General features: G+C 45.6%; 1 protein-coding gene across 8 annotated transcripts in view; it reads left to right on the top strand.

Annotated features, from left to right (window-relative positions):
• NAV2 (neuron navigator 2) overlaps window positions 1-24732 on the top strand; it is a 782645-nt gene that overhangs the window by 427467 nt on the left and 330446 nt on the right. For 2 of the 8 annotated variants that reach the window (XM_063641915.1, XM_063641914.1), the window contains exon 1: window positions 13092-13251. The exons of the other annotated variants lie outside the window; for them this stretch is intronic. In XM_063641915.1, coding sequence (XP_063497985.1) covers window positions 13201-13251 — 51 coding nt within the window. In that variant the 5' untranslated portion in view covers window positions 13092-13200. Of the gene's footprint in view, window positions 1-13091; window positions 13252-24732 lie in introns of those variants that run through there. 8 annotated transcript variants of the gene reach the window in all.

Below are 24732 nucleotides of genomic sequence, written 5' to 3'. Positions count from 1 at the left end.
ACATTATGAATTTTCCCCTTCTTTCTATTTTTTTCATATTTATAATTTTAACTAATAAGCATGCATTTTATAATTAAGTACTGTATAAGAAAAAATATTGTAATGAAAACATGTGTTTATTTAATTGTACTAAATCCAGAGGTAAGAAACAAGAAAATTTTATTGTCCCTGGTCTGTAGAAACAATTCCAGACAACTGGGAGAACTCAATTTGTCCACTGTGTCCCCAAATAAAAATGCTTCAACACAAGCACCAAAAAAGGAAGGGCGTATTCCCAAGTAGACACAGATGTATTGTTCATGCTAATAGATGTGGTGTTAAGAAATTTGAACCCCTAGCTTTGTTTTCTTATCAGTAAAATAGGAGAGACAAATGGAGAATTTTTTCCTTATAGGTTGTTGTGAGAATGAGTATGAAATACTTCACATGTAAGAGTGAGTCTTCAGTACATTCTTTTTTCTTTTCTTTTCTCAAATAGCATCAGTGACATCATCATTCTTTATGTCATATGTGTGTGCATCTTGCATGGATGTATATATAAATATCTCCACTTGATGTCTAATCATCTCAAACTGGTCATGCCCAAACTGGAACTCTTGATTTCTCAAGCTCATCTCACAGACTGTTTCTCCCTTAGTCTTCTGCATCTTTGTCAGTGGCACCAACACTTGCCCAGTTGTTCAAACTAAAAACCTAAGAGTCATCCTTCACTCCTTTCTTTCCCTCACACTCATATTTAGTTGCACATCTTTGCCAATATATTTCAAAATTGATACCTCTTCACCACACTCACTGCTACCCTCCCAGACAACACTACCCTCCTCTCATTCCTGTGCAAGTGTCCTGGATCTGACCCTTCTGCCACCACCCTGGACCCTGCAGTCATCTCTCCATGGTGTAGCCAGAGTATAGGCATTAACAGATTTACATCAGGTTGTTCCACTTGTTTGCTTAGGACCCTCCAGTGACTTATTTCCAGTGACTTCTGATAACACTGGAAATAAAATTTAAATGGCTTACAATTCTGTAGGTCTCTATATGAGAGATAAGCAAACTTTTTCTGTAAAAAGCCAGATAGTAAATATTTTAGGGTTTGTGGGCCAAATAGGAGTCTATCACATCATCATCTTCTTCTCCTCCTCCTCCTTCTTCATCCTTCCTCCTCTTCCTCCTCATCCTGTCCTCCTCATCTTCCCTTCCTTCCTTCCTTCCTTCCTTCTTTCCTTCCTTCCTTCCTTCCTTCCTTCCTTCCTTCCTTCCTTCCTTCTCTCCCTCCCTCTCTGCCTCTCTCCCTCTCTCCTCCTCCTCCTCCTCCTTCTTCTTCCTCTTCCCCTTCCCCTTCCCCTTCCCCTTCCTCTTCCTCTTCCCCTCCCTCTGTCTCCTTCTCCTCCTCCTTCCAACCCTTTAAAAATGGAAAAGCTGAAAGCTGTCCTTAACTGATGGGCTTACAAAAACAGGCTGAGGACTGGATCTGGCCCCTGGGTGGCAGTTTGCTGACTCCTGCTCTATACAAGCTGGCCTGACCCTTCTCTCCTCACATCTTCTTGCCCACTGCCTTGCTCACTGTGCTCTCATCTCAGTAGCTTGCTGGCTGTTTGGGGGCACACTGGTCACATTCTGCTCAGGGCTTCCACACTCCTGTTCCCTCTCCCCGCAACATTGCCCCTTCAGGTCTTCCATGTGGCTTGCTTCCTGCCTTTGTTTAAGCTTCTGCTTGCAGAAGCTCTCCTTGGAGAAGCCTCTCTGAGCAGTCACTCCAAAATGCTCTCCCCCCTCCACCCCAAGGACATGCTATCCCTCAGTGGCTTCTCTCTCCAGGGCTTACTATATCTTCACTTGCTTGTTTGTCACTAATGCCATCCTAGCATCAGCTCTTCCAGGGCAGGTGCCAGCTTTGTCTGTCTCATTCCTCACTCTCCCTCCCTATCACCCAGAATAGAACCTGGCACTTAGTGGTCATTCAAAAAAATATTTGCTGGATACATTAATAAATATAAGGACAATTCTGCCACGTGGCCAGCTGGTTTTCAATCCCTGTAGTGCTACTCATTTGCAACAAGGCCCTCTTTTTAAATCCTCAGCCCTGTTGGCTCTGTGTAATGCAAAGAGGAATCAGATGAAGGTGCCAAGCGGTGCTCAGGGTGCCTGTGGACTGTGAGAGGCCAGTTCCATGTGCTGTCATGGTCTGAAGGATGAATCCAAGTGTGAACATGGTGATGGGGGTAGAGGAGAGCTTAGTCAGGCTTTGATGTGAGGGGAACTGTCCAGCTCTCAGGAAGCTGATGTCATTAAAGCATCCCTGGACAATAAGTGCTGAGTGGAGCCAGTGCTGATGTCTCTTAAGGAGGGAGTGAAGTAGCTCTCAGAGCCAGAAGAGTGCCGAGATAAACTGTCCTTCCCAGAAACACACAGCTGAGCCAGCCTGCAAACTAAGTTGGTGTGGATGGGGACTGGATGGTGCTTATCAGTCCTGGATGGATCATGGTGTGAGAAACTGGTAGTTCTGGAGCCACTTCATGAAGCATGGTGCCTCTCAGCTCCAGGTGTGAACCCTCCTACCCCTGGGATCTCCTTCTGTAGGCTGCTTGGGATTGGCAACTAGAGGGAAGCATCTGGAGCAGCCAGCTACACCCTCCTTCCACCTCCTTCTCCCACCCTGCTTTGCTATAGTCCAAAGGCCTCAGGAGAAATGAGCTTGGATTTGGGTCATTGAAAAAGAGACCCTGGGCCCCTTCCTAGGGCAATCATAAAAGGCCCCTTCGGGGGTGGACTGCAGGGGATGATCCTGTGGAAGGCTCCAGGAGGACTTGGTACCCTACACCCTTGAGTTGTGGCTCATAGTCAGATGATGAGTCTTGGTTGAACCTGATGTCCCAGGATGGGATGGACTGGGTAGTGTGCCAGGCTATAAACTGACTCATGCACCAGGCAGGGACTGGACCAGCCTTGGCCCGGGAACCAGGTCAGGGAATGAAAACATACAAGAATCTCTTCCTTGGACTTCCCTTAGGATAGAAACTGGGGTGTATAGATCAGGGTAGCCTGTACATATCCAAATTTGGGAATTTTATGTCCTAGATCATGAGTGTAGCTCTTGCTTTTAGTAAATAAGACAGCTACATAACAGGAGGGAAAATGCAGTGATAGTATATGTCAAACTTCGTCACAGCCCTATCTCAGGAGCCTAAGGCAGGAGGTCAGATGGTCTGGGATCTAATCATGGGTCTACACTGTGACCTTGAACCAGTCACTTCACCTTTCTGGGCTTTAGTGTTTCCTCCTACACAACTGTAATGGTAAACCTTGATGTTGTCACCTCAATGAATTATTAGGATCAAATGAGAGAATAATGAAAGTCCTTGCAAAGTTAAAAATGCTCTAGCCATGTATAACTTGATCCCTAGTCAAGTTGTATAAAGCAATAATACCAACAGGAACAATAAACATTCAATGAGCACTGATCATGTGACAGGCACTGTGCCCAGTGTTCACATGCATATCTCACATGGTCCCCACAGCAATCTTGAGGACGGGTATCATTATAATCTGCATGTGCAGATGAGAGAGCAGGGCATGAAAAATTTAAATAATTTGCCCCAAGTCACATAGTTTTCCAGGAAAGACCAGAACTTCAATTCAAGCAGCTTGTCTCTGGAGGATGCACTCAGACCCTGAGGGCCTGCAGTGCAGATCTCCAGGCTCCCAGCCCAGCCCCCTAGGCTTCCTTCGGGAAGATAACCACGAGTCTGTCCAGTGAAAACAGACCCATATCTATCTCTTCCCTGCAGACGGGCTTGATCCCTGCCAACTGCAGAGAAGCTGCGGAGCCTGAGCACAGCCTGATGTTTACCAGCTCTAAGAGCTAAGGGTTCCAGCTGGGACAGCAAATCCTCAGCAATCCAGGGAAACAAGGAGAGATGCCAGGGCACAGGGTCTCCTCCAGGTTATGAAGAGCAGACACATGTGGTTGGAACTTCTTCATCCAGGATGGGCGTCCTGCACGCACGTTGAGTGGCTCTCGGAAAAACATTTCCTTGAGAAAGCAGAGGCAGGGAGGCAATCTCTGAAGGGCAGGCTGTTTTTTTCCATGTTCTCATCGGGAAGGAGAGAAGAAAAAGGAGTCAGCACTTCCTCTCTGCAGCCCTTCCTCTGGGGGCTTCTCACCCCCCTTCACAGCAGCACAGCCCCATGGTGCCATTTGCTGTGCTTGCCTAATATCAGTCAGCGAAGTAGAGTTTGATGAGTTCAGTCAACAAAAAGTAGCCGATAAGGGCTTCCGGGCACCCCTCCGAGAATGCCTGAGGAGCCTTTTCAAGGATGGACTGGTATGGCAAAAGGACGGAAAAGAGGTAGAATAAGTATTGAAAGAACCGGGGCCTTTGTCCTGGCCTAGAGAAGATTTGGGAAGCCTTAGCACTTGTCCTCAAATATCCAAAGGGCTGTTTCGAGGCAGGCTAGTTCTATGTGGACTCCATGGGGTGGAGGAGGGATGGCAGGGACTAGTCTAAGGAAATATGCTGAAAGGCACAGAAGCTTAGGTCCCAGGCTATGCAGTCTGACAGGCCTGTGTTGCAATTCCAGCCACACTATTTATAAGCTGTGTGACAATTAGCAATTTGCTTAACACTTGTGTACCTCCATTGTACTGTAAAATGCCAGTGGTACCATATTCAAAGGTTTATTGTGAGGACTGAAGATGGTGATTTATATAAAGCACTTAGATAGTGCCTAGGACTTTTGCTAATAATAACATTATTGTGTAAAGCCCACTTGTCTTGAGAACCTATGAGGAGGGTATTTGGATAGGAGCTAATAGGTCTAAGGCCTAGTGTGAACCTCTCATTAGGCAGCTGTGCAACTTTGGACAGCTCATTCAACCTCTGTGCTTCAGTGTCCTTCTCAGGAAAATGGGACCATGCCAGCCATTCAGCTTAGTTCACAGAGCGGTTCTAAGAATAACTGCCAGGATAACGGATGTGAAAGTGTTTTTGAAAAACATAAAACCAGGTTATCATGAGTTCTTGATGTTGGAATTTCACTGGAATATGACCAGGAAGGAAGCTGTGGAAAGGAATTGAGTTTGCTCTGGAGGACCTCCCTACTGGTTCTGATCTACAATCTGAGAAATGCCCAGAACTGCTGAGGCCAATCAACAGCAGCAGTAATTACGACCAATGCAATGTCATGTACCTGCACAGAAGCCAAAAGCAAGTCATTAGCAGCACTTGAAATTTTCCTTTGCTAAACAATGGCACCTTCATTTTGGGAATTCCCAGGTTGTCCTCTCTGGACTTTTGGATAGAGTGTGATTGCAGATACACTCTGTTTCTGCTGGTGCACCTGTTTCCTCCCTCAACTCATGTTTGTGGACCAGACCCAGAGTGCCAGCATCCACCCCCACCCCAGTGGTGCTCAGTGGAGGCACTCTCTCCTGGGCTGGGTGAAGAAGGAAGCCCTGGAGTAGATTGTGTCCACTGTTGTGTATGTGTGCTTGCAAACAACCATCTCCTGGGAGGATTAAGATGCCTAACAAAAATCAAGTTAGTTTACCTACTGTTTTTGTTCTAAGGGAAAGGTTTCCCAAGCCTCCCATCAGGTAATAATTTTTTAACCCACTTCAAGGCTATTTGTTTTCCTTTAATTGTTCAATCAGGTAACTTTTAGCAACCACATTCCCTACGCAAAAAGATTATTAGGGAGGCACTCAGTTCCTCAGTAGTTCCCAGGAAACATAGACCACAGCCCTTTGGGAAAGACACTCCTTCTTAAATTGCTAACCTTAATCCCTAGTGACCAGAACTGGCCAAGAATGAAAGGGCTGATCCTACAGGGAAAATAAAATAAACAAAACCACACCAACCCTCACCCTCACCAAACCACAACCACTGAAAACAAAACAAAACAAAAAACCAACAAACCAATGCAACCCAGTGAGAGTTTGAGGGCAACTCCTTTCTAAACGGTTTCTCTGAATCATTCAAATACAAAACCAGAACAGAGGACAAAAGTTAGAAGCCATTGAACTTTTAAAAGTGCTTCAGCAATAGCTATCCATATTTCTGTGCCCACAGTTCTGTGGCAGGAATTTTTTTTAAGTTTAAAAAAAATTTTTTGTTTCACCTTGATGAACCCCTAGCCCACCTGAGTAGACTAGATATGCCCAAAATGAGTCTTTAAGGCACTTCCCAAAATGACCACAGGTCCCCATGCCCTGACCCTAGAGGTGCAGCTCCTGGGAGGGTGGGAGGAGGGAGGACCAGCAGCACGGAGGCCCTTAAAAGGGGGTCAGAAGTCTCCCAAAGATTGCACAATTTCAGCCCTTATCTGCTGCATTGAGGTGGTGGGTGGGGAGGGGGCTGGAGAAGGAGTCCTCAGGCCCCGGATGTTGAACAGAGCAAATAAATTCCAGGGGCACCTGGCAACCCTTGGATTCATGGGAATAGCATGTCTGCTCTTGGGGTATGTGCCCTGGATTGCTTGGGACCAGTTTGTCTGCTTGAATACGTAAAAAACCACTTACCCTGGAGCTTCCAAATTAGTCTTCAATTATTCATTCATTCATCCTGAAACTTATTTTTTACCCTGAGCACCTTCTATGTTTCAAGCGTTTTGAGGGCTATAGAGAGAAATGACACATAATCTTCACTCTCCAAAAGCTCTCCTTCTGGTAATATTTAAAAGAAAATGTCAAGTACATATCCAGATTCCCAGCAAACAAGTGAATCTTTAGCCTAGTAAGGGCATCATGAATTTCTGATTTCTTCCTGAGGTCTCACCCAAGATGCCTTTATGCCTAGTATTTTTGGCTTCCCGTTTCAGTGCAGTTTATTTTCATTACATTTTTGATGGTACAGTGGAAACGGGTCTATCTAGGGGACTCAGATTCTTCTGGAAAATTAGGGAGTAGGATGGGATGATCTTTAAATTCCCTATAGCCCTGACACTGAATCTGTTAATTCTATTTAATTATACCAATGATAAGCCAAGTACTATTCTGAGTATACAAAGATGAATAAGATAGAGTACCTGTCCCTAAGCAACTTATAATCCAGTTGTAATAATATTAATGTCATTGCTGACATCCATAACAACAAATGAAACGCACCCCTCCCCTACCATAAGAAGAGTTGTACTGTTATAAAGGCCATAGAGGAGATAGAAACAAAGTACTAAGAGCATATACATACTTCTGATGAGTGGTAAGGATTTGAGAATTCACCAGCAGTTAGTTTTGCTCTGAGTCTTGAAAGATCAACGTGATATCAATTGGTAGAGAATGGAAGGAAAAACATTCCATGCTGAGGGAACAGCCTGAGCAAAGGCATGGAGGTGTGACCATACATGACCTACTCCAGAGGAGTAGGCAGCCCACAGGGACATTGGGAGAGGTGATAGGAGACACTACTCCACCCAGAAATTCTTGACCCCCACCATTAGAAGGAAGAAAGTATCTGAGTTGTGGGGGGAGCCAGGAAGTGACAAATTAAACCCTGTCAAGGGAACATACTAAATGCAGTGGCATTTAGTATGCGCAATGGGGAGATCCCTTTACATAATTCTTTATCTCAAGAAAAAAGAAAAGGGAAGAGAGGAGGGAGAGAAATCCTTTGCTGGCCCAACCCAGCCCTTTCTGGGGGCGTATTCATTCATTCATAGGCTTGTCAGTGTGACATTGTGTCTGCCCTCCTGAAAGCCATACATCTTACTTTCAAACCCTCCAACGGCCTTCAACCCCCTGCAGACCCCAGTGTTCCAAGGCTGACATTTTGGTAGGAGGCTTACTCCCCTCCAAGGCTGATGGAGGGGAGACGGCACCTCTTGTGCTCAGGCCTTCCTTGTCGCTGGCTTGTGGACAGGAGTCCTTTCTTCTCTAGGAAGGATTAGTGCTTTTCTTAAATTCGACTCTCAAGTTCTGAAAAGCCTACCAGCTGTGTACTTCCACAAGCTTTTTATTTTAATGTTCATACATCTTCTTCCTTTCTTTCCAAGGTCTCTGGGTACCCCCGGAGAAGGAAAGAGACTTTAAGTCTTTAAGCTACTTGCAAAAATGTCTGCACACAGTTTGCCTTCATTATCCCAGAGATGGCATTTCTGGGGTTTCATTTCCTGCATGTAATATGACAGTAATGCAGACAACTGCAGAAATAGGGGACCAGGCAGGGAGGCCTGAGTTTTACTCCTGTTTGGTGGCTTTCAAGTCAGATGAAGAGGACCAATCACTCTCCCTCTCTGAGCCTTTATCTGCAAAATAGGAAAAAGGATCCTTTTCAGTATTGCTGTGATGAGTAAGTGAAAGGTGTCCTGTACCATGCTCAATAAATAGCCACTACTATGGCTAGGATTTTCATGTGACAGGCAATGTGAAGCTCTTCTGTGGTATTTTTATATTCAAGCCCAGCTATTTGGAGGCAAAATGGGCTCGCTCTGACAAGCTATCTAGCTCATTCCCTCCTCCCCATGGGGTGCCACACTGCTTCTGATCCTTCTTTTGTCATTTTAAGACCATGTAAAAGCTGACATCCCCCCATCAGCCTTGCCTCATGCGTGGGTGGAGAGGCGTCAGCCCACATCATGCATGGGAGCAGTCTAGAGAGCCTACTTTGTCTGAAGTTCCCCTGGCCGGCCCCCACCGTGTCTGAGCTTTTTCCCATTAGTCATCGCTTTGGCTGAAAGAGTGGAAGACCCCTGTTAAACTGAAATACGTTATCTGGGAAACACATTAAGCCATTAACAGCTGGACACAAATTAGTTTATCAGACAGGGGCTGGACTTGCAGAATTTAGGAGTGAGAAGGAACTTTATAGATCATCAGTTTCTTAGTGAAGAAAAGAAGGTCCAATGATGAGTAGCTCTTGCTCGAGGAAACACCAGTGGCACATTTTGGGATGCCAGGCCTCAACCCTGCCTCCTGGCCTGAACCCCTCTTCATTCTGCCTTGATGAGCAAGATGGACAGTCCAACTTTCATTCAGGAGATATTTATCATGTGGCTGCCACAGCTGGGCAGGTGCCGAAAATTCAGAGAAGCATGGGAGGCAGACATGGGAGTGTTGAGTGATTGAACGATGTGGGACAGGCCTCTTGGATGGTGGGATGGGAAAGGTCTGGAACAGAGGACACCACTCAGTGAAAGGCAGATCCAGACTCTGAGGAGTCAGCCCCACCAGGGGCTCCACAGTACCAGAACACTGGGGCCCTACCTCATGGCTACCATGAGAGTTCAAGAATGGTCATGCTCAGGGAGATAGGCTAAGCTAGCAGTCAGGCCCAGGGGATGGATCAGAAAGCCATGAGCTGAAAAAAGAGGCCAACAGCTGGAGGGAACCAGACCACACTTCAGGGCAGATCTTCACAAGCATTGTTCCATGTGGTCAACACAGACTGATCTCTTTCCGCTACTTCACATCAAAGGTCTTGGTGGAAGATTATGGAAATAGGAGGAAGGAGAAAGGTGGTAGGAGAGGTTTGGTGGATGAGGAGGTTTTAAGAAGCCACTTCTGTCTCTGCAAATCTACAGGGTCCTGACACCTGTGAACTCACAGCCATTACCCTTTGGAACCACCTGTACCATCATGCTGGTGATATCAGTCATCTCTTCCACTCACCTCTTCTTGCTTGGGTCCTCATACCCATCCCCTGCATGATTTCAACAGACATCTAATTGGTCTCCCTTCCTCCAGCCTCTACCTTTTTAAAGCTATCTTCTTGCTGTTACTAGGTCTTCTTAAAATGGGAGCTTGGACAAATCATTCCCCTGATTTATAAGAATTAAGAATAGAGTGTCCTTTACAGCAATCTTGCTTGTCCCAGCCTACCAAATAACCCCATGTGATGTGAACACACAGAATCTGCCATGAACTTTCACCCCTCTACACCCTTGCACATGCTATTCCACCTTCCTGAGATGCTTCTCTCCTCTTGTCAAACCTGCCAGAAGCAGGTCAGCATCACCTCTGTGAAGTCCTTCCATGCTCCCCAGCCTTGTGCATTGTTCTTTTCTTTTTGCAGAATTTGCAGAGGTCTTACTCTATTGCCCAGGCTGGAGTACAGTGGAACCATCATAGCTCATTGCAGCCTCGAACTCCTGGGCACAAATGATCTTCCCACCTTAGCCTTCCAAGTAGCTGGGACTAAGGCATGCACAATCACACCTGGCTAATTTTTAAAATTTTATATAGAGACAAGGTCTCACTATGTTGTTCAGTCTGGTCTTGAACTCCTAGATTCAAGCAATCCTCACACCTTGGCCTCCCAAAGTGCTAGGATTACAGGTGTGAGCTACTGCGCTCAGCCAGCTTTTTTCTTTATGACCCAGCTGTATACTATACAGCCCTCTTTTGTAGCACCTGTTGCATTACATTGCACTGTTGGTGTATTTGTCCATTTTCTTACTAGACTGTGTGTGTGCATGGTGGGGACACACACACACACACACATACCCCAGACAAGGAATCCTCCCTGATTCTCAACACCCTCGGCAAAGCTGGGTAAATGCATCACGGTAGATGCTCAAGGAGTGTTTGCTAAATGAGCTAGAATACCTACGACCTAAGGTGTGTGAGATCTGAAGGGAAAGGTCACAGGCTTTATTCTCTTTAATTAAAGCTGAGGCAGGTACCTTCTGTATTTCCCTCCACACCTTCCCTTCTCTCCTTGTACCATGAGTGGTATTTTTTCACCTTTTTCCAGCAAAGATTGGAAACTAGTTGCTCATTCAATGACTTTCTGCAGATGTATAGTTCGTAAATGTTGTGGCTATCCTAGAAAGTATAATGAACCTAATGATGTTTTCCCAAAAAATGTATAAATCCCTGATCTTGCAGCATTTTCACACAATCAGGATTTTGGATTCTTTATCCACCCACTCGACTCCAAGGAACTCTAGGCTTTAAAAAGCTGTGATAGAGATATCTTGTGTTTTGCTCTCTTAGCCAATAAAATTTGTCAAGCTTTATTTTTGGAAAAATTATTTTAGGATTTGTTTTCCAAATATATAAATATATTTTAATACAGAATATGCTTTTTCAAATGACACATGCTCTCTCATTTCTGATATGTTGTCCTAGCCTGTGGCCCTTCCCTTGAGACAGCAAATATTGCTGCCTCTGTTTCATTCTTCAGAAATATGTGTACAGATATACATAGAAGGGCCTCTTGTCGTTCAGTCTAAGTTAGGGTCCGAGGCAGGATGTGGAATCTGCTGCCTGGGTCTGGCTCAGTCCTAGCTGTAGAGGAAGCTGCATGGACTTACACTAGGACAATCATCAACAGCCTTTCATTTGGGAAACATTTACTGAGCTCCCACTATGGGTCACACATTGTTCTGAGCACTGGGGAATAGTAGGGAAACAAAACAGACAAGGTTGTTGGAATTTGTAGTCTAGTGGGACAAGGCAGAAAAGAAACAAGAATACAGGTTAGCTAAGTTAACTTAGTAGGCAAAACAATGACGACGAGACAACAGTGATGGAGTGGAAGAGAGTGTGGGAACGAGAAGTTTCGACATTAGGAGTCAGAAGTCTCCCTGAAGAGGTGCCATTAGACATGAGACCATGGGCAAGTCTAGGGGGAAACAGTGCTCCAGGGATTGGGACTATCACGTGCAAAGGTCCTCAGGTAGGAATGATTTGGATGTGTTTGAGAAAAAGAAAGCAGGCCACTGTTGCTGCAACATAGCTGGCCAGAGGGTGGGAGACCAGGTTGCAGGTCATAGAAGAGAGCTGGGATTTTTAAACTCTGAAAGGAAATCAAGTCCTGAAAGGTTTAGGTAGGGTGACAAGTTGATCTAATTGACATGTTTTAAAGATTAGGATGAAAAAGATTAGGACCAATTTTATCACCTTTCCTCATTATGAACAGTTTTGACTATGGAAATGAATATATAATAAGGCAATCCGTGATTTCTCATTGTAACTCTCTACCAGTGGGGGAGAGCCAGGATTTCCATCCTAGGATGTCATAGCTGCCCAAATCAGAAACAAGCTCCGAGGTCTGGGTGGCTAGTGCCATCTTGCCTTGGGGAGCTGAAGGAATCTTGAGCCTTTTCAGGATACTGAAAGTTGCTGGGGACTGCCAGATGAGAGGATGCTGGACCTAGGACAAGGGTTGGGCAGGAAGGTGTGGGGGGGTCCTCAGCCCTCAAAGGAAGGCACCGGGGGCCTGTGGCAGGTGGACCAGGCAGAAGAGGAAATAAAGGCCACAGGCTGCCTCCTCTGTCGCCGCCTGACCCCTCCTCCTCTCCAGAGGGCCTTGAATGGCCTTTCTCCAGCAGCGGCCAGGCCAGGTGTGTTTGGAAATACCCAAACTCTGTCCTTCACGTGGCAGGAAATAAAATGTTGCTGGGGACGCAGCGTGTGGGCTGGGGCAGGGTGTGTGTGTGTGTGTGTGTGTGTGTGTGTGTGTGTGTGTGGTTAGAGTTGCGGGGGTCAGAAATGCATCCATCCTGCAGCCATAGTTCCAGCTGCTCCAGGAGGAGGCGGCTCTGCCAACTTGCGTAAGTTCTGTGCAGAAAGAAAATGCAGATGGAGATGAGCGCGCATAGTGAGGCGCCGGCTGGTGTCTGGCCTAAGAACCCGTGGGGACCCTGGAGCCACGAACTGCGCTCCACAGTCCCTTCCCCCTGCCTCACCCCTACTCATCTTATGCCCAAGGCTCTCCCTACTACCCACGCCCTCCCCGAAATAGTTAAGTATCCTCCCACCAACTCCGACCATCTTTCCCCCTTCGCGCCCACCCGCGGCAGTGGCGAAGGGCCCATTGAAGCGCCGGGGGCCATGCAGGGCGGCCCGCGGGCCAGCTTCGGGGCGGGGAATTCACCAGCCTCCGACCCCCCCCCGCCCTCCGCCCCCGGCCGCCGCGGCCCCAGCGGCCTCCGCGCTGCGAGGAGCGGGCGCTTGGACACAGGGGGAGTTGTTTGATTTGGCGGAGGCGGGGAGGCCGGCGGGGAGCGAGCGAGGGAGGCACGAGAGCCGAGCAGCGCGGGCGCAGGGCTCCAGGGTAGGGTCCCCGCGCGCAGCAGCGGCCCCGGGGCGGGGGCGAGGCGACCGCGGGCGCCGGGGATGCCTGGAGGGGCCGCGGCCGAGAGGAGACCCGGGACTGGACGGCCAGACCTGCCGGGCGCGCGGGCAGGTGCTTCGGCTTTTTTTTTTTTTTTTTCCTCCTCCTTTTTCCTCTGCCCCTTCCTTCCTCGCCCTGAAGTAAGATGAGCGTGATGCTGTGGCGCTGGGAACAGAATAACACCACCATGAAGCTGGTAAGGGTGGATTGCAGACCGCACCCCCTGGGCGCTGCTCTACTTTTTAACCCCCCACCCCCCCCATCCCCTTTAGGAACTGGCCTGGGTGGTGGAAAGCCCCTGAAATGCATTCCGCACTTGGTATTTCCCTTATTGTTTTGAAGCTAGATCTCAGGGGAGGTGTGTGTGTTTAAACCAGGAAAGTCGATGTGTGTATATCTCTGGTTGTGAGTCATTGAAGGGGGGTGGGACTGGGCTGCATTATCTCTCCGTCCCTTCCACCTACGAATTCCTGGAGCTATCTTGGATTGCACACGCTGGGATTGTCTCCTACGAGCAAGTCTGCGCCCTCACAGCCGGTCCCGGCACAGCGTGGTCCGCCTCTCCCGAGCCCCCATTGTGTCTTGATACTTTGGGGTGCACATGGCTGTTGATCCGTATTGCAGTTTGGCTTGTCTGTGGGGAATACATGAGCCCCGAGTGACTGAGTATGCACCGCGTCCTCCTCCCGCCTCTCACAATGGCTTAGTTCTCTTTCAAGCTTGCAAAGAACCATCCAGGGTGCAGGTACTTTTTCCCTCCTCCGTTTTCAAAAATAACCGCCTATCACTCCCGGGAGAGCTGAGGATAGCAGGATTTTCCTTGCTGCCCAAAGAAGCCTGAGTTGTTTCTCCATCCCAAATAGGAAATGTGATCGGAAATCTCTGGGTTTTGCTTTTGTGAATTGTTTTTTTATCAGATAGTTTCAACTGGTGGGGACCATAATTCCCCCATTAAAGTCAGCCAGTGCTGTGGCCAAGTCGGTTAACCCCCTCGGATGTCAGTTTCCTTCTCAGTAAAATGGGGCAAGTTCCCACCTTGTAGAACTAGTGCCAGGATAAGAAATCATATTTGTAAATTGCCTGGCATATAAAAAGGATTCAGTAAGAAATAGGTATGATTAATAAACTGGAATGCATACTTACTGGTGTGAGGTCTTCAAAGATGCTACCAAAAAAAAAAAAAAAAAAAGAAAAGAAAAAGAAAGAAAAGAAAGTCACAGCAGCTGCATTGGATACCAAGATGCTAAATCAACCAAAGCTGGGTCTTCATATAATGAACTTATTTGTTGGAAAAATGGCACCTTGCTTTTCATAATTCTTGTGTTATGTTTGGCCTGCCTAACTTTAAGCTACTATTTTACAACTTCATTTAATGTGCTGTAACATTAGCAGACGTTATGCACCTTTGCTGTACTATGTCATGATTCCAGCTCCCTAATCCTTTCCTGGAATCTTTCTCCAACCAGACTGGTGTGGAAGAGGCCAGAGTTTCACATAATTTCTCTCCAAGCTATACCCGAGATGCCACTCTAACAGGCAGCATAGGAAAGCTGGGTCCTGATCTGAACTGCATAGGGTCAGGTTGCCAAACCTAAATGCTTTTTTAAAAAGAAGAAAAAGAATGATTTGCCAGGCAGGGAAAACGTGGAGCCTCCCAGGGGATGGCTTCTGGAGCTTGGTGGCAGGTGGCCATGGTAAGGGCTGGGATGTCTTCTCCACTCCGATATTGCTGCCGGTTGAGTCTGTGGAGGGAGGTTTCCTCAACACGGGTCAGAGGTCAGCCTTTATTGGGTCTGCCTGAATCTTTAGAGCTGTCTCACTTTTCAAATTAACTGTGAGGACCACCCAAGGTAGTTATGGTCCACCAAAATACCCTTTCCCCATGAGGTGGAGGAGGGGCTAGAGGAGCTCAAGCAACTGGGAAGCCCTGAGGGAGTAGCAGTTTCTGTCCCGTGTATCCCACTGCCCCAGAGCCCAGGCGGGAAGAGGCATGACTGGGTCTTGGTATCCAGATAGCCTCAGATATCCTCAATGATGAGCCTCGGCTTTTCTGTGAATGCTAGGAACCACTGATACATCATTAGCTGAAGTATCATTAATTTGCTTCTTGTTCATTCACTTATTGATTGATGAATTTACCCTTTATTCGTTGTGTGTTTTGTGCAGAGCACAGCCTTGGTGCCTGTGTTCGTTGTGAAATATTTTGCTGGCAGATGATTTTTGGTTTGAATTCCAGCCTTGCCACTTACTAATCCCTGAATCAGTTTTCCTCTTTTGTAAAAGGCTGTTTTACAACTCTCTTTCCCCCGGTTGTGAAAAGATGAAATGGCATAATATAGGAAGATGATCCAGCATAGAGTTTGAAGCATGTTTGTCTATTAAATGGGAACTATCATTATTTTCTTCAATGGTAAATGAGACATGATCTGTCCCCACTCTACGTTGTACTGTTGGGTGAATGGTTGGTTCTTCTAATGGGCTCTGGGAAAACAAACCTTTCTTACCTTTGAATCATTAGTGGCCCTCAGCAGGAAGAGCTCCCTGGGAACATCTTGGAAGTCAATTGTGTGTGAATAACTGCTCCAGAATGGGGCCTGAGGCCAGAGGTGGGTGCCTGAACTTTTATCATTGATGCACTTCAATAAACATGGAATCAGTTAACCCGCAGCTTGAAAATTCATTGTTTTGTTTGAATAGTAGAATTAAAGGTCTTGCTTCATGTTCTATTTTAAGGCTAATTGGATCAGAAATAAGGCCCAGAGTAATTAGAGGCAAAACTTGCATCTTTATGTGTTATCTCTGCAGGAGATTGTCAGAAATGCACCTGCCCACCTAGGAGAGAAGGCAGTAGCTGGTAGATCCTACATCTGTCCAAATCCCTTCTGACAGCGTCACAGGCCTTTGATGAAAGTGAGAGGAGGTGACTCCCCAGGCCCAAAGCACCCACTGGGAGGGGATAAGCTTGGGGCACAGCCACAGAGCATACTGTGGGTGGTTCTGACATTCTTACCACCTTCCCTCCACACCCCAGTTCCCTTCTTTTAAATTCCTTGGACTTAGGCAGAGTAAGGAGAAACAATGAGGCCACTTCTGGAGCAGCTGGTATTATTTGAGGAGTGGTAGAGTCCAAGAATGGCAAAAGGAAAGGCACTGAGAGAGGCCCCCTGGCAGCCTGTGCTAATGCACGGAGTGCAGGTAGTCCAGTCAGAGAGACCTGCAGCTGGAGCTCTGCACAGGAGCCACTGCCCTGTGACGAGGGCCAGTTGCTTCACCTCTTCGATTTTTGGTTTTCTCATTGTAAATTGAGACTACAGCGCCTCCCAGAATTACAGTAAAAATTAGGGAAAAAAATGTATCCAGATTTGAGCTCCGGGTTCTGCAATTAGTTGGTGGGCAGTGAATGGTTGCTCTTATGATGACAGGATGAACGAGTAGTGTGTGCATTTCTCCATACACAGAGAAAAGACTCAACAGAAACATTCACAAAAGTCAATAGTGCCAAACTCTTGGGGGGAAGTTACCAGGACTGTTTCGTTTGTTTGTTTGTTTATTTGTTTTTGGTCTATACTTTTCCTTATATTCTACTTTTGTGCAATGCTCATATGTTACATTTATCATCAAGGAAAGTTTTTTTTAAATTACTGCTAAAATCATATTAATAGCTAACATGTATTGAACCTTTACTTTGAGCTTTATGTGTATGATTCTATTTCATCTTCTCTACAATCCTCTGAAATAAAAACTATTACTATCTCCATTATTCAGATAAAGAAATTAAGGCTCAGAGAGTTAAATGACTTGCCTAAGATTCCAGAGCTAGTAACTTTAGAAGTGCTGCTTCGTCTGATGGCAAAGGCTGTGCCTTGAACTGCTGTATCAGACACCCTGGATGCCTCCTAGAGCGCTGCAGGGCCTGCTGCTGAGGTGGGTCTGCACGAGTGTGCAGTATAGATGCCTGTGCTCACTGCTGCAGTTCTCTCTGTGAGGGGCCTCTCTGTTCACTGCAATCCCCTCTTAGCCCCTTTGATCAGGGACATCCTGGGAGGGAGGTGGAGAGGAAAGTGGGGATGGGTTGGGTCATCACCCTTCAGCATCTTGGAAAACACTTATGGGGGCTCTTCCTCAAAATGAAGGAGAAAGTGGCTCTGCATGAAGAATAATTGAGAATAATGATGATGAGGGAATGTGCCCCTGACCTTTGACCTTTCCCCAGAGAGGCATTGGTCAAAGACCCCCTGGGCCTGTCCACAGCCAGGCTAACAAGCAGATTAAAAGAGGTCAGTGGGTTAAAGGGCTCTGTCTGCTTCCCTGTAGTTATATTGCTCCCTCCCAAAGGCCAGGATGCTGTGGGCCCTGCAGAACTCCTGAGCTCCCAGGTGCTGTGTTTAAAAGACAAATGCTCCTTTAGCTTTTTTTTTTAATCCCTAACTTTATGGAGGCTTAATTGCCAAATAAAAATTGTATATATTTAAGCTGTACAATGTGATGACTTGATATATGCATACATTATGAAATGATTCCCCACTATCAAACTAATTAACACATCCATCAGCTTGCTTCAGCTCTTTACATGTATGGACTGATTCTCATCTTAACAACTTCCGTTTTTTTTCCTGACTAAAGCTCATTAACACTCACATGAAAGTATTACCACCTTCTGCTAGAAAATAGCAGTCATTTCCACTCTCAGGGACTTCTAGGACTTTCTCCTGCTTTCCATTAATTGTAACTGGCATAGATTTGACCATCTCCCAGATACTGAAGTCATGTCCATTTTCTACTAATTCCCCAAAATCTCAAGGGCAAGAAGTTCCATTCTTTCCTTGAGAAAGCAGGTTGGAATATATAGGAATAGTTCCATATGCATTTCAGCTGTGGGTAATGAGCCCTCATAGCCTTGATGTACTTTTCTGAACTGAAACCAAAGCATGTGAAGAAGGTTTTGACTTTGGTTAATTACTAGGAAAATAAAGAAGGGAATATTGGGAGGGAAGGAGAGAAAGCCTCTGAAATTAGTAAGTGACTTCCTCTTAATGACATTTTGAGGTAACACATTTTCCTTCATTTTTGTGTTAATAGAGAAGTAGAGATTTATAATTGGTCCCTTTGGTGACCTGGCAGTGCTTACATTACTTATGCAATTTTTTTGTGTGTGTATGAAGCCAGGAAAAAAAATTGTTTTGTTTCTGGCTCCTGTAATGTAATGCCAGCCACCCAGAAGGCATGTGGCTAAGCTTTTCTTCAGGGTCTCTAAGACTCTCCAGGACACATGGACCAGGCTGCCATTGTCTATCCAGCTGCCAGCCCAGAGATCTGGGCTGGGTGACCCAGGTGCTGTTCCCAAGGGTTGTTCTTTTTGATTCAGAGATTGTTACAGAAATGCTGGTTCTGATATAAGAGCAATAGCCAGGGAGGTGGAAAGGCAGTGGAAAAGCCTGACCTCCCACTAAGAATGGGTGTTAGAGTGAAGGGTTAGAACGAGTTGACAGATATCATTTAAACAGGGTAACAAGAAGGTGTGATGGAGATATTTGGGTGGGCTGGGATGTAGTAGACGATTGCCCTTGTGACGCAAAATAGTATGTCTGGTTATAACACTGTGGAGTGGGACAAGGGTAAGCACCTGCATTATACATTATCTTTGTCATAGTGAGAGATGAGCTGTGTGCTCACTGGGAACATGATAGGACCTGTGGAATCTATAGGAAATGAATCTATAGGAAAGCAAGGCACTTTAAATGGGATTTACCAGCTCCAGTATGTTTACTGGGCTTAGGAAGGTGTGTATGTCTGTAGAGGGTCCAGGGGCAAGTCTTTTGTTTCACAGCTATACCTTTGCCTATTTTCCTGGCATTGTTCCCAATGTGAAGTTTCAGGATTCAAGACTACCGATTTCTCATTCCAACCTTTGTGGGATCCAGTCCACCGGTGGATGAAGTCCAACTCCTTTGTGGGATTCAAGGCCTTTTAGATGATAGCAGTGTTTTAGGTCTTCTTCAGCAGAGCTTCCACATAGAACCTGTTAGTTCCAATCAGCATGGTTGGCCCGGTAATATTCCAATTTCATGCTTCTTCCATCTCTCCATGTTATCGCCCCATCCTTTGAAGCTCAGATTGAGTCCCCTTTTTTTAAGAAGCCCTCCCTGACTTCTTAAAAGGAGGGCTTTTAAGCCCTGACAGGCAGTAGTGTGAACCCTCCTCTGATTCTCTAAGTCCTTGTGCTACTGGTGGATGTGGTATCTTTGCTATCAGACTTTGAACAGTGGCTTCATGCATAGATACTGGGGACAGTCAAACCCCCCTTCCCTCCTAGCTCTGCCAATGATCTGTGTGACCTGGGTAGAATATTGCTTTATTTCTCTGAGCCCCAATTTCTTCATCTGTAAAATGATGATGATAATCATTCCAAATTCAAGGTTGTTAGGGTCGTTTGGTAAGATACATGTATTTAGAGCAGCATCCAAGCACATAGTAAATGCTGAATAAATGTTAGCCATTGTCATAATGATGATGATCATGATGTTACCTTAATTCATCCAACACATTTGTGAAACATCTTCTAGGAACTAGGGAATATATGAGTAAACAAAAAAGTTTTGTACCTATATTTTACGGGAAGAAAGAGGTAATAAGCAAAACATGTTACTTTTTACAGTGATGAATGCAATTAAGAAAAATATAGCAGGGTGACAAGGATAGGGAAGAATGGTGGAGGTTACCTTTAATGTAGGATGGTTAAGAAGGGCTTTATTGGCCAGGTGCGGTGGCTTATGCCTGTAATCCCAGCACTTTGGGAGGCTGAGGTGGGCAGATCACCTGAGGTCGAGAGTTCAAGACCAGCCTGACCAACATGGAGAAACCCCGTCTCTACTAAAAATACAAAATTAGCTGGGCATGGTGGTGCATGCCTGTAATCCCAGCTACTCAGGAGGCTGAGGCAGGAGAATCGCTTGAACCCGGGAGGCGGAGGTTGCGGTGAGCCAAAATGGTGCCATTGCACTCCAGCCTGGGCAACAAGAACAAAGCTCCATCTCAAAAAAAAAAGAGGGGCTTTATTGCAAAAGTGACATGAATATTGTGTAATAATAATAGTAATTATTATTTTTATTAGTGACACTCCTTAGGCATTATACCAGGTGACTGTATAGTTTATTATCCCAACCAAGATACTTCTGAGAGTGAAAGGGAGTACTAATGATAATTGCATTCCCTTTGATCATTGAGATACAGTTGTAAATTGGTCCTGTCTTGGGCAAAGTTGCATTTATAGTTGCACTTGATCACTCCAAGTATAAGAGATAGTATGGTGTCAGACAGACCTAGATTCAAATCCTGGGTTCCACCACTATCTGTGAGATCTTGGAATAGTCATTTAACCTCTTTGTACCTCAGTTTCTTCATTTGTTATGCATACCTAATGGGGATTTTGTGAGAATTAAATGAGATAATGAAAGCAAAGTACTCAGTACAGGACCTGACACCTCATAAAGAGTCAACAGAAATTCATCATCATCATCATCAGATCAAGAGCAAGAATCACTCTTTTTGATATCTCTGTGCCTGGGAAGGGGTTGAGGATATACAAGGTGGATTAATGTTAGGGTTGGAAATTTACCTGAGCAGTGGACCTGGGAGATGAGCTGAATGATCTGCCAAGTAGTTGCCTCCATTCATTCTTACAGAATGTAAGACTCACACAGTGTTTAAATGTTACCGATCGGGTAGGTGACTTCATGCTGGGGCAGCCACAGGAAGAGTTTGGAAAGTAGAGTCCAGGACTAAGAATTTTGCAATGTTAGTTCAAGAAGAGGCCCCATGACAAGTGGCCTGGAACAATCTACTTCACAGTAGAGGAAGGAAGGACCCAGAGATCTGAAATGACTGGGCCAGGGCCTCATGGCCTGCAGCCTGTTTCAATGCATCTGTCCTTAACCATCCTGCTGACTGGCAAAGCAAAGATTATAAAGAGCGAGAAGAGAGAGCACTTAGAATTCCACCTGGAAAAGCCATGTTTCTTTGGAAATGGGCCACAGATGACGTAACCCTGCCATATCCCATTACCTGGTACTTGGCTAATCTTTGCATGAAACTTGTTTTGGTGAAACTTGAGCCTGGAGAAGCCAACTAAAGTATATTACTTTCTCAGTGTTGAATGCCTCCTAGACTTGGGATAACATTTAATCTAAAGAGTAAGGTGATATTTCCTGAGATAGCAATGAGTTCATGTTTTGAAATTAAATGAGCTGAGTTTATTGCGTCAGTTGGCTTTTTTTTTTTTTTTTTTTTTTTTTAAATCACTAACTGCAGTAGTAAATGTTCTGTCCACGGAGTAATGTCTGGCCACTGTATGGGGAGGAGTGGGAGCTATAGGCATGGTAGTTTTCATTCCTTAGAAGCTGTCTCACTGTCTCTCTTGTTAGGTACTATTCCAGATTTAAGTATATTTTGGCTTAAGGGGACCCCTATTTGAATAAATAGATTTCCAACCCAAGACAACTTGGGGACAAAAAGGTTTCTTTTACATTATCTTTCCTGAATATATGCTACATGCTTTCTGCCCTTTCCCTTCCCAAGGTGCTTATCACTCAGTAAGGATGACTGCACACCTACCTTACACCAGGCAAGGAGGGAAAAGGTTCTGTTCATAGACCTTCTTAGATAGCCAAGTTGGTCAAAAAAGAAAAAAAGGGCAAAGACAGGAATTTGGAGTTTATTGCATTATCTTCTTGACTTAATTCCCAAAAGTGTTTTAGATTCTAAAAATGTGAAGATTAATGTACAACTGAAATAGACTTCTTCAAAGAGGCAATTGGTGTTTCAAGGCCATCTACAGTGCAGTTCCAGGATGTTTCAGCTGCTAAGCCTATTATGTCTTCACAGTGGCAGTTGCGGTTAAAGTCTGCTATTCCATGCCACCACCTTACTCTCAGCTCATCTTGACCCTCTGCAGACACCTGCTATAGCATCAGCACTGGGAAGTCAGCACTTCAGTCTCCATCATTTTTGTATCCCCAGAAACAACACAGCTTCTGGCACACACTTAAGTGTTCAATTAATGGAACAATGGTACAGTTACCATTTCAGTGTTTCAATATAGTGCAAAGTTGGATCACATAAAATGTGGAGTTGTTTACTGTAAGGCCATTGAGATTGCATACAGCTTCATTTGTGCCTTTAAACACAGTCACCCCACCAGTAAGTTGGGGCCCCATAAGAGTACTGATTTTTGCCAGGTCAGATTAGATACAGCTTCTCCTGTGGGAGAGTGACTTGGGTGTGGAGAAGGAAGCCAGAAATACTGATGGAGCTTTCTTTGGGGAATCCAAGTGGGAACCTGGGAGAGAGGGAAAAGGGGAGGAGTTCCCTTCCTTCCCTACATAGCTCCCTGCTGTCCAGTTTACAACTTATTGGCTAAGGAGGCTGGACTAGAGGGAAGACACTTCTACAAATACCCAGCAAGAACTGTGTGCTAAGCTGGGTGTGGTAGCGTGCACCTGTAGCCTCAGCTACTGGGGAGGTGGACGGGGGTGAGTGCTGAGTTGGGAGGATGTTTTGAGGCCAGGAGTTGAAGGCTGTAGTTCGCTGTATTTGTGCCTGTGAATAGCCACTGAACTCCTGCCTGGACAACATAACAAGACCTCATATTTTTTAAAAAGTTAAAAACAAAAGAAGAAGAAGAAGAACTGTATGATAACCACTCTGGGTGCCAGATTGCTGCATTTTTATTTTTTTTTTTTTTGAGATAGTGTCTTGTTCTGACACCCAGGCTGGGGTGCAGTGGCACCATCATAGCTCACTGCAACCTCAAACTTCTGGGCTCGGGGGATCCTCATATCTCAGTCTCCTGAGTAGCTGAGAGTATAGGTACACACCAACATGCCTGGCTAATTTTTATTGTATTTTTTTTTTTTTTTTTTTTTGGAGATGGGGTCTCAGCATGTTGCCGGGGCTGGTCTTGAATTCCTGGGGAAAAGGGATCCTTCTGCCTCAGCCTCCTAAAGTGTTGGGATTACAGACATGAACCACTGCACCCAGTAGAGTGCTGCATTCTAAAGCAGGATATAGAAATCATCTAAAGGTTGTAGATTAAGCACTGTTGGAGATCAGAGGGAGGCCATTTGTGTAATGCATCGATTTCAGAAACAAAAAGAACTTGGTACAAATCATTGTGAGCCTGGGCAAGTTGTTTAATTTGTCTGAGCTTCCATTTCTCTATCTGGAAGATTGGTGGAGTCCTTTTCTCACAGGGATATCAGATATCTTTAAGAGGTGTGTATGCGATAGCATGATAGTAAACTTAGAGAGGTGCTAGAAAAGTCACCTCCTCTGAATTCAGACCCAGGAAGGATGGTTGTCCTTCAGGAAGCCTCCCAAATCTAGGACTTGGAGCTGGGCTGAAAGAATAGGCAAAATTTAGAGTGGGAGAAAGGGAGGGTCATAAATAAGGTGAATGGCAAGTATAAAGAGCCATACTTTCATGATTCTATGAAATTTCTTTCATAATTTAGCTAGCAGGAGGGGCTCATGAATAGCTAGCTTTTCCTGGCTCAGAGAGAGCACATGTACTCTCTCCTCTTCGAAAGAACCTGGATGCCAGTCCCACATGTTACTTTCTCCATTCTAAGCAGTGTGGTTCCAAGCCCAATTTAGCATGAATATTTCAAATGTAATATGTCCCAGATGTAGAGCAAAGTAACCCCTCAAACTTTCCCCCCACCTCAGTCTTTCACTTCTGTAAGTCTGGGTTTCTCAGCCTCAGCACTTTTGACAGTTGGGGCCAGATGACCATTTGTTATAGGGGGCTCTTGTGTGTATTGCAGGATGTTTAGCAGCATCCCTGGCTTCTACCCATTGTAAAATGTTTAGTAGCAACCCCCAGTCATGACAATCAAAAATGTCTCCATAAGTTTCCAGATGTCCCTGAGGGGGGAAAATTGCCCTGGTTGAGAACCACTGTAGTAAATGGTCCCACCACTTAACCAGCTGCACAAGCCAGAGCTTGAGGCGTCATCCTTGAGTCCTCCTTTTCTGCATTCCTTCATTCTAATAGCAAATACTTCTGTTTGAGCGTCCCCAATAGATCTAAAGTCCAACGACTTCTCATTTCATAGACGAGGACACCTTCACCCTTCACTTAGAGAACTGCCATAATCTCCTAACTGGTTTCCATAGTTTCGCTATTGCCTGCTTCCAGTCTGTTCTCCATACAGCACCAGAGAGCTGTCAAAAAAGAAATGTCACTGTGCCAGTCTGCTGCTTTAAGCACATGTCAGTCTGCTCCCTTCCCTCTCTCTCCTGTACCTCCTTTGGTTGCTCACCAGGCCCCAGCTGCACCATTCTTCCTCTTCTACCTTGAACTCACCAAGCTCATTCTCACCTGGGGGAGTTTGCCCACGGCATTCCCTTGCCCTGGAATGCTCTTCTCTCTTCTTTCTACTTGACTGGCTCTTATCCCTCAGAACTCTACCTAAGTGGAGCTCCTTCACGGAGACCTTCCCTGATCCCTCTGTCTCATGTAGGTACCCCCTGCAAAATCTGAGTCCCTCATTTTATCCCTTCATAACATCTATGCCAGTTAGTAACTGTCTGTCTTCTTGAAATATTGCTGGCTCTCGTGAGGGCAAGAATCCTGCTGCAATGCTTTCAATGCAGCCCCACTGCGAGGCATAAGATAGGT

The sequence above is a fragment of the Symphalangus syndactylus genome, chromosome 6 (genome assembly GCF_028878055.3).
Source record: "Symphalangus syndactylus isolate Jambi chromosome 6, NHGRI_mSymSyn1-v2.1_pri, whole genome shotgun sequence".
Taxonomy (NCBI): domain Eukaryota; kingdom Metazoa; phylum Chordata; class Mammalia; order Primates; family Hylobatidae; genus Symphalangus; species Symphalangus syndactylus.
The sequence above is the reverse complement of the archived record's forward strand: the minus strand, read 5'-3'. Positions and strand labels throughout refer to the sequence as shown.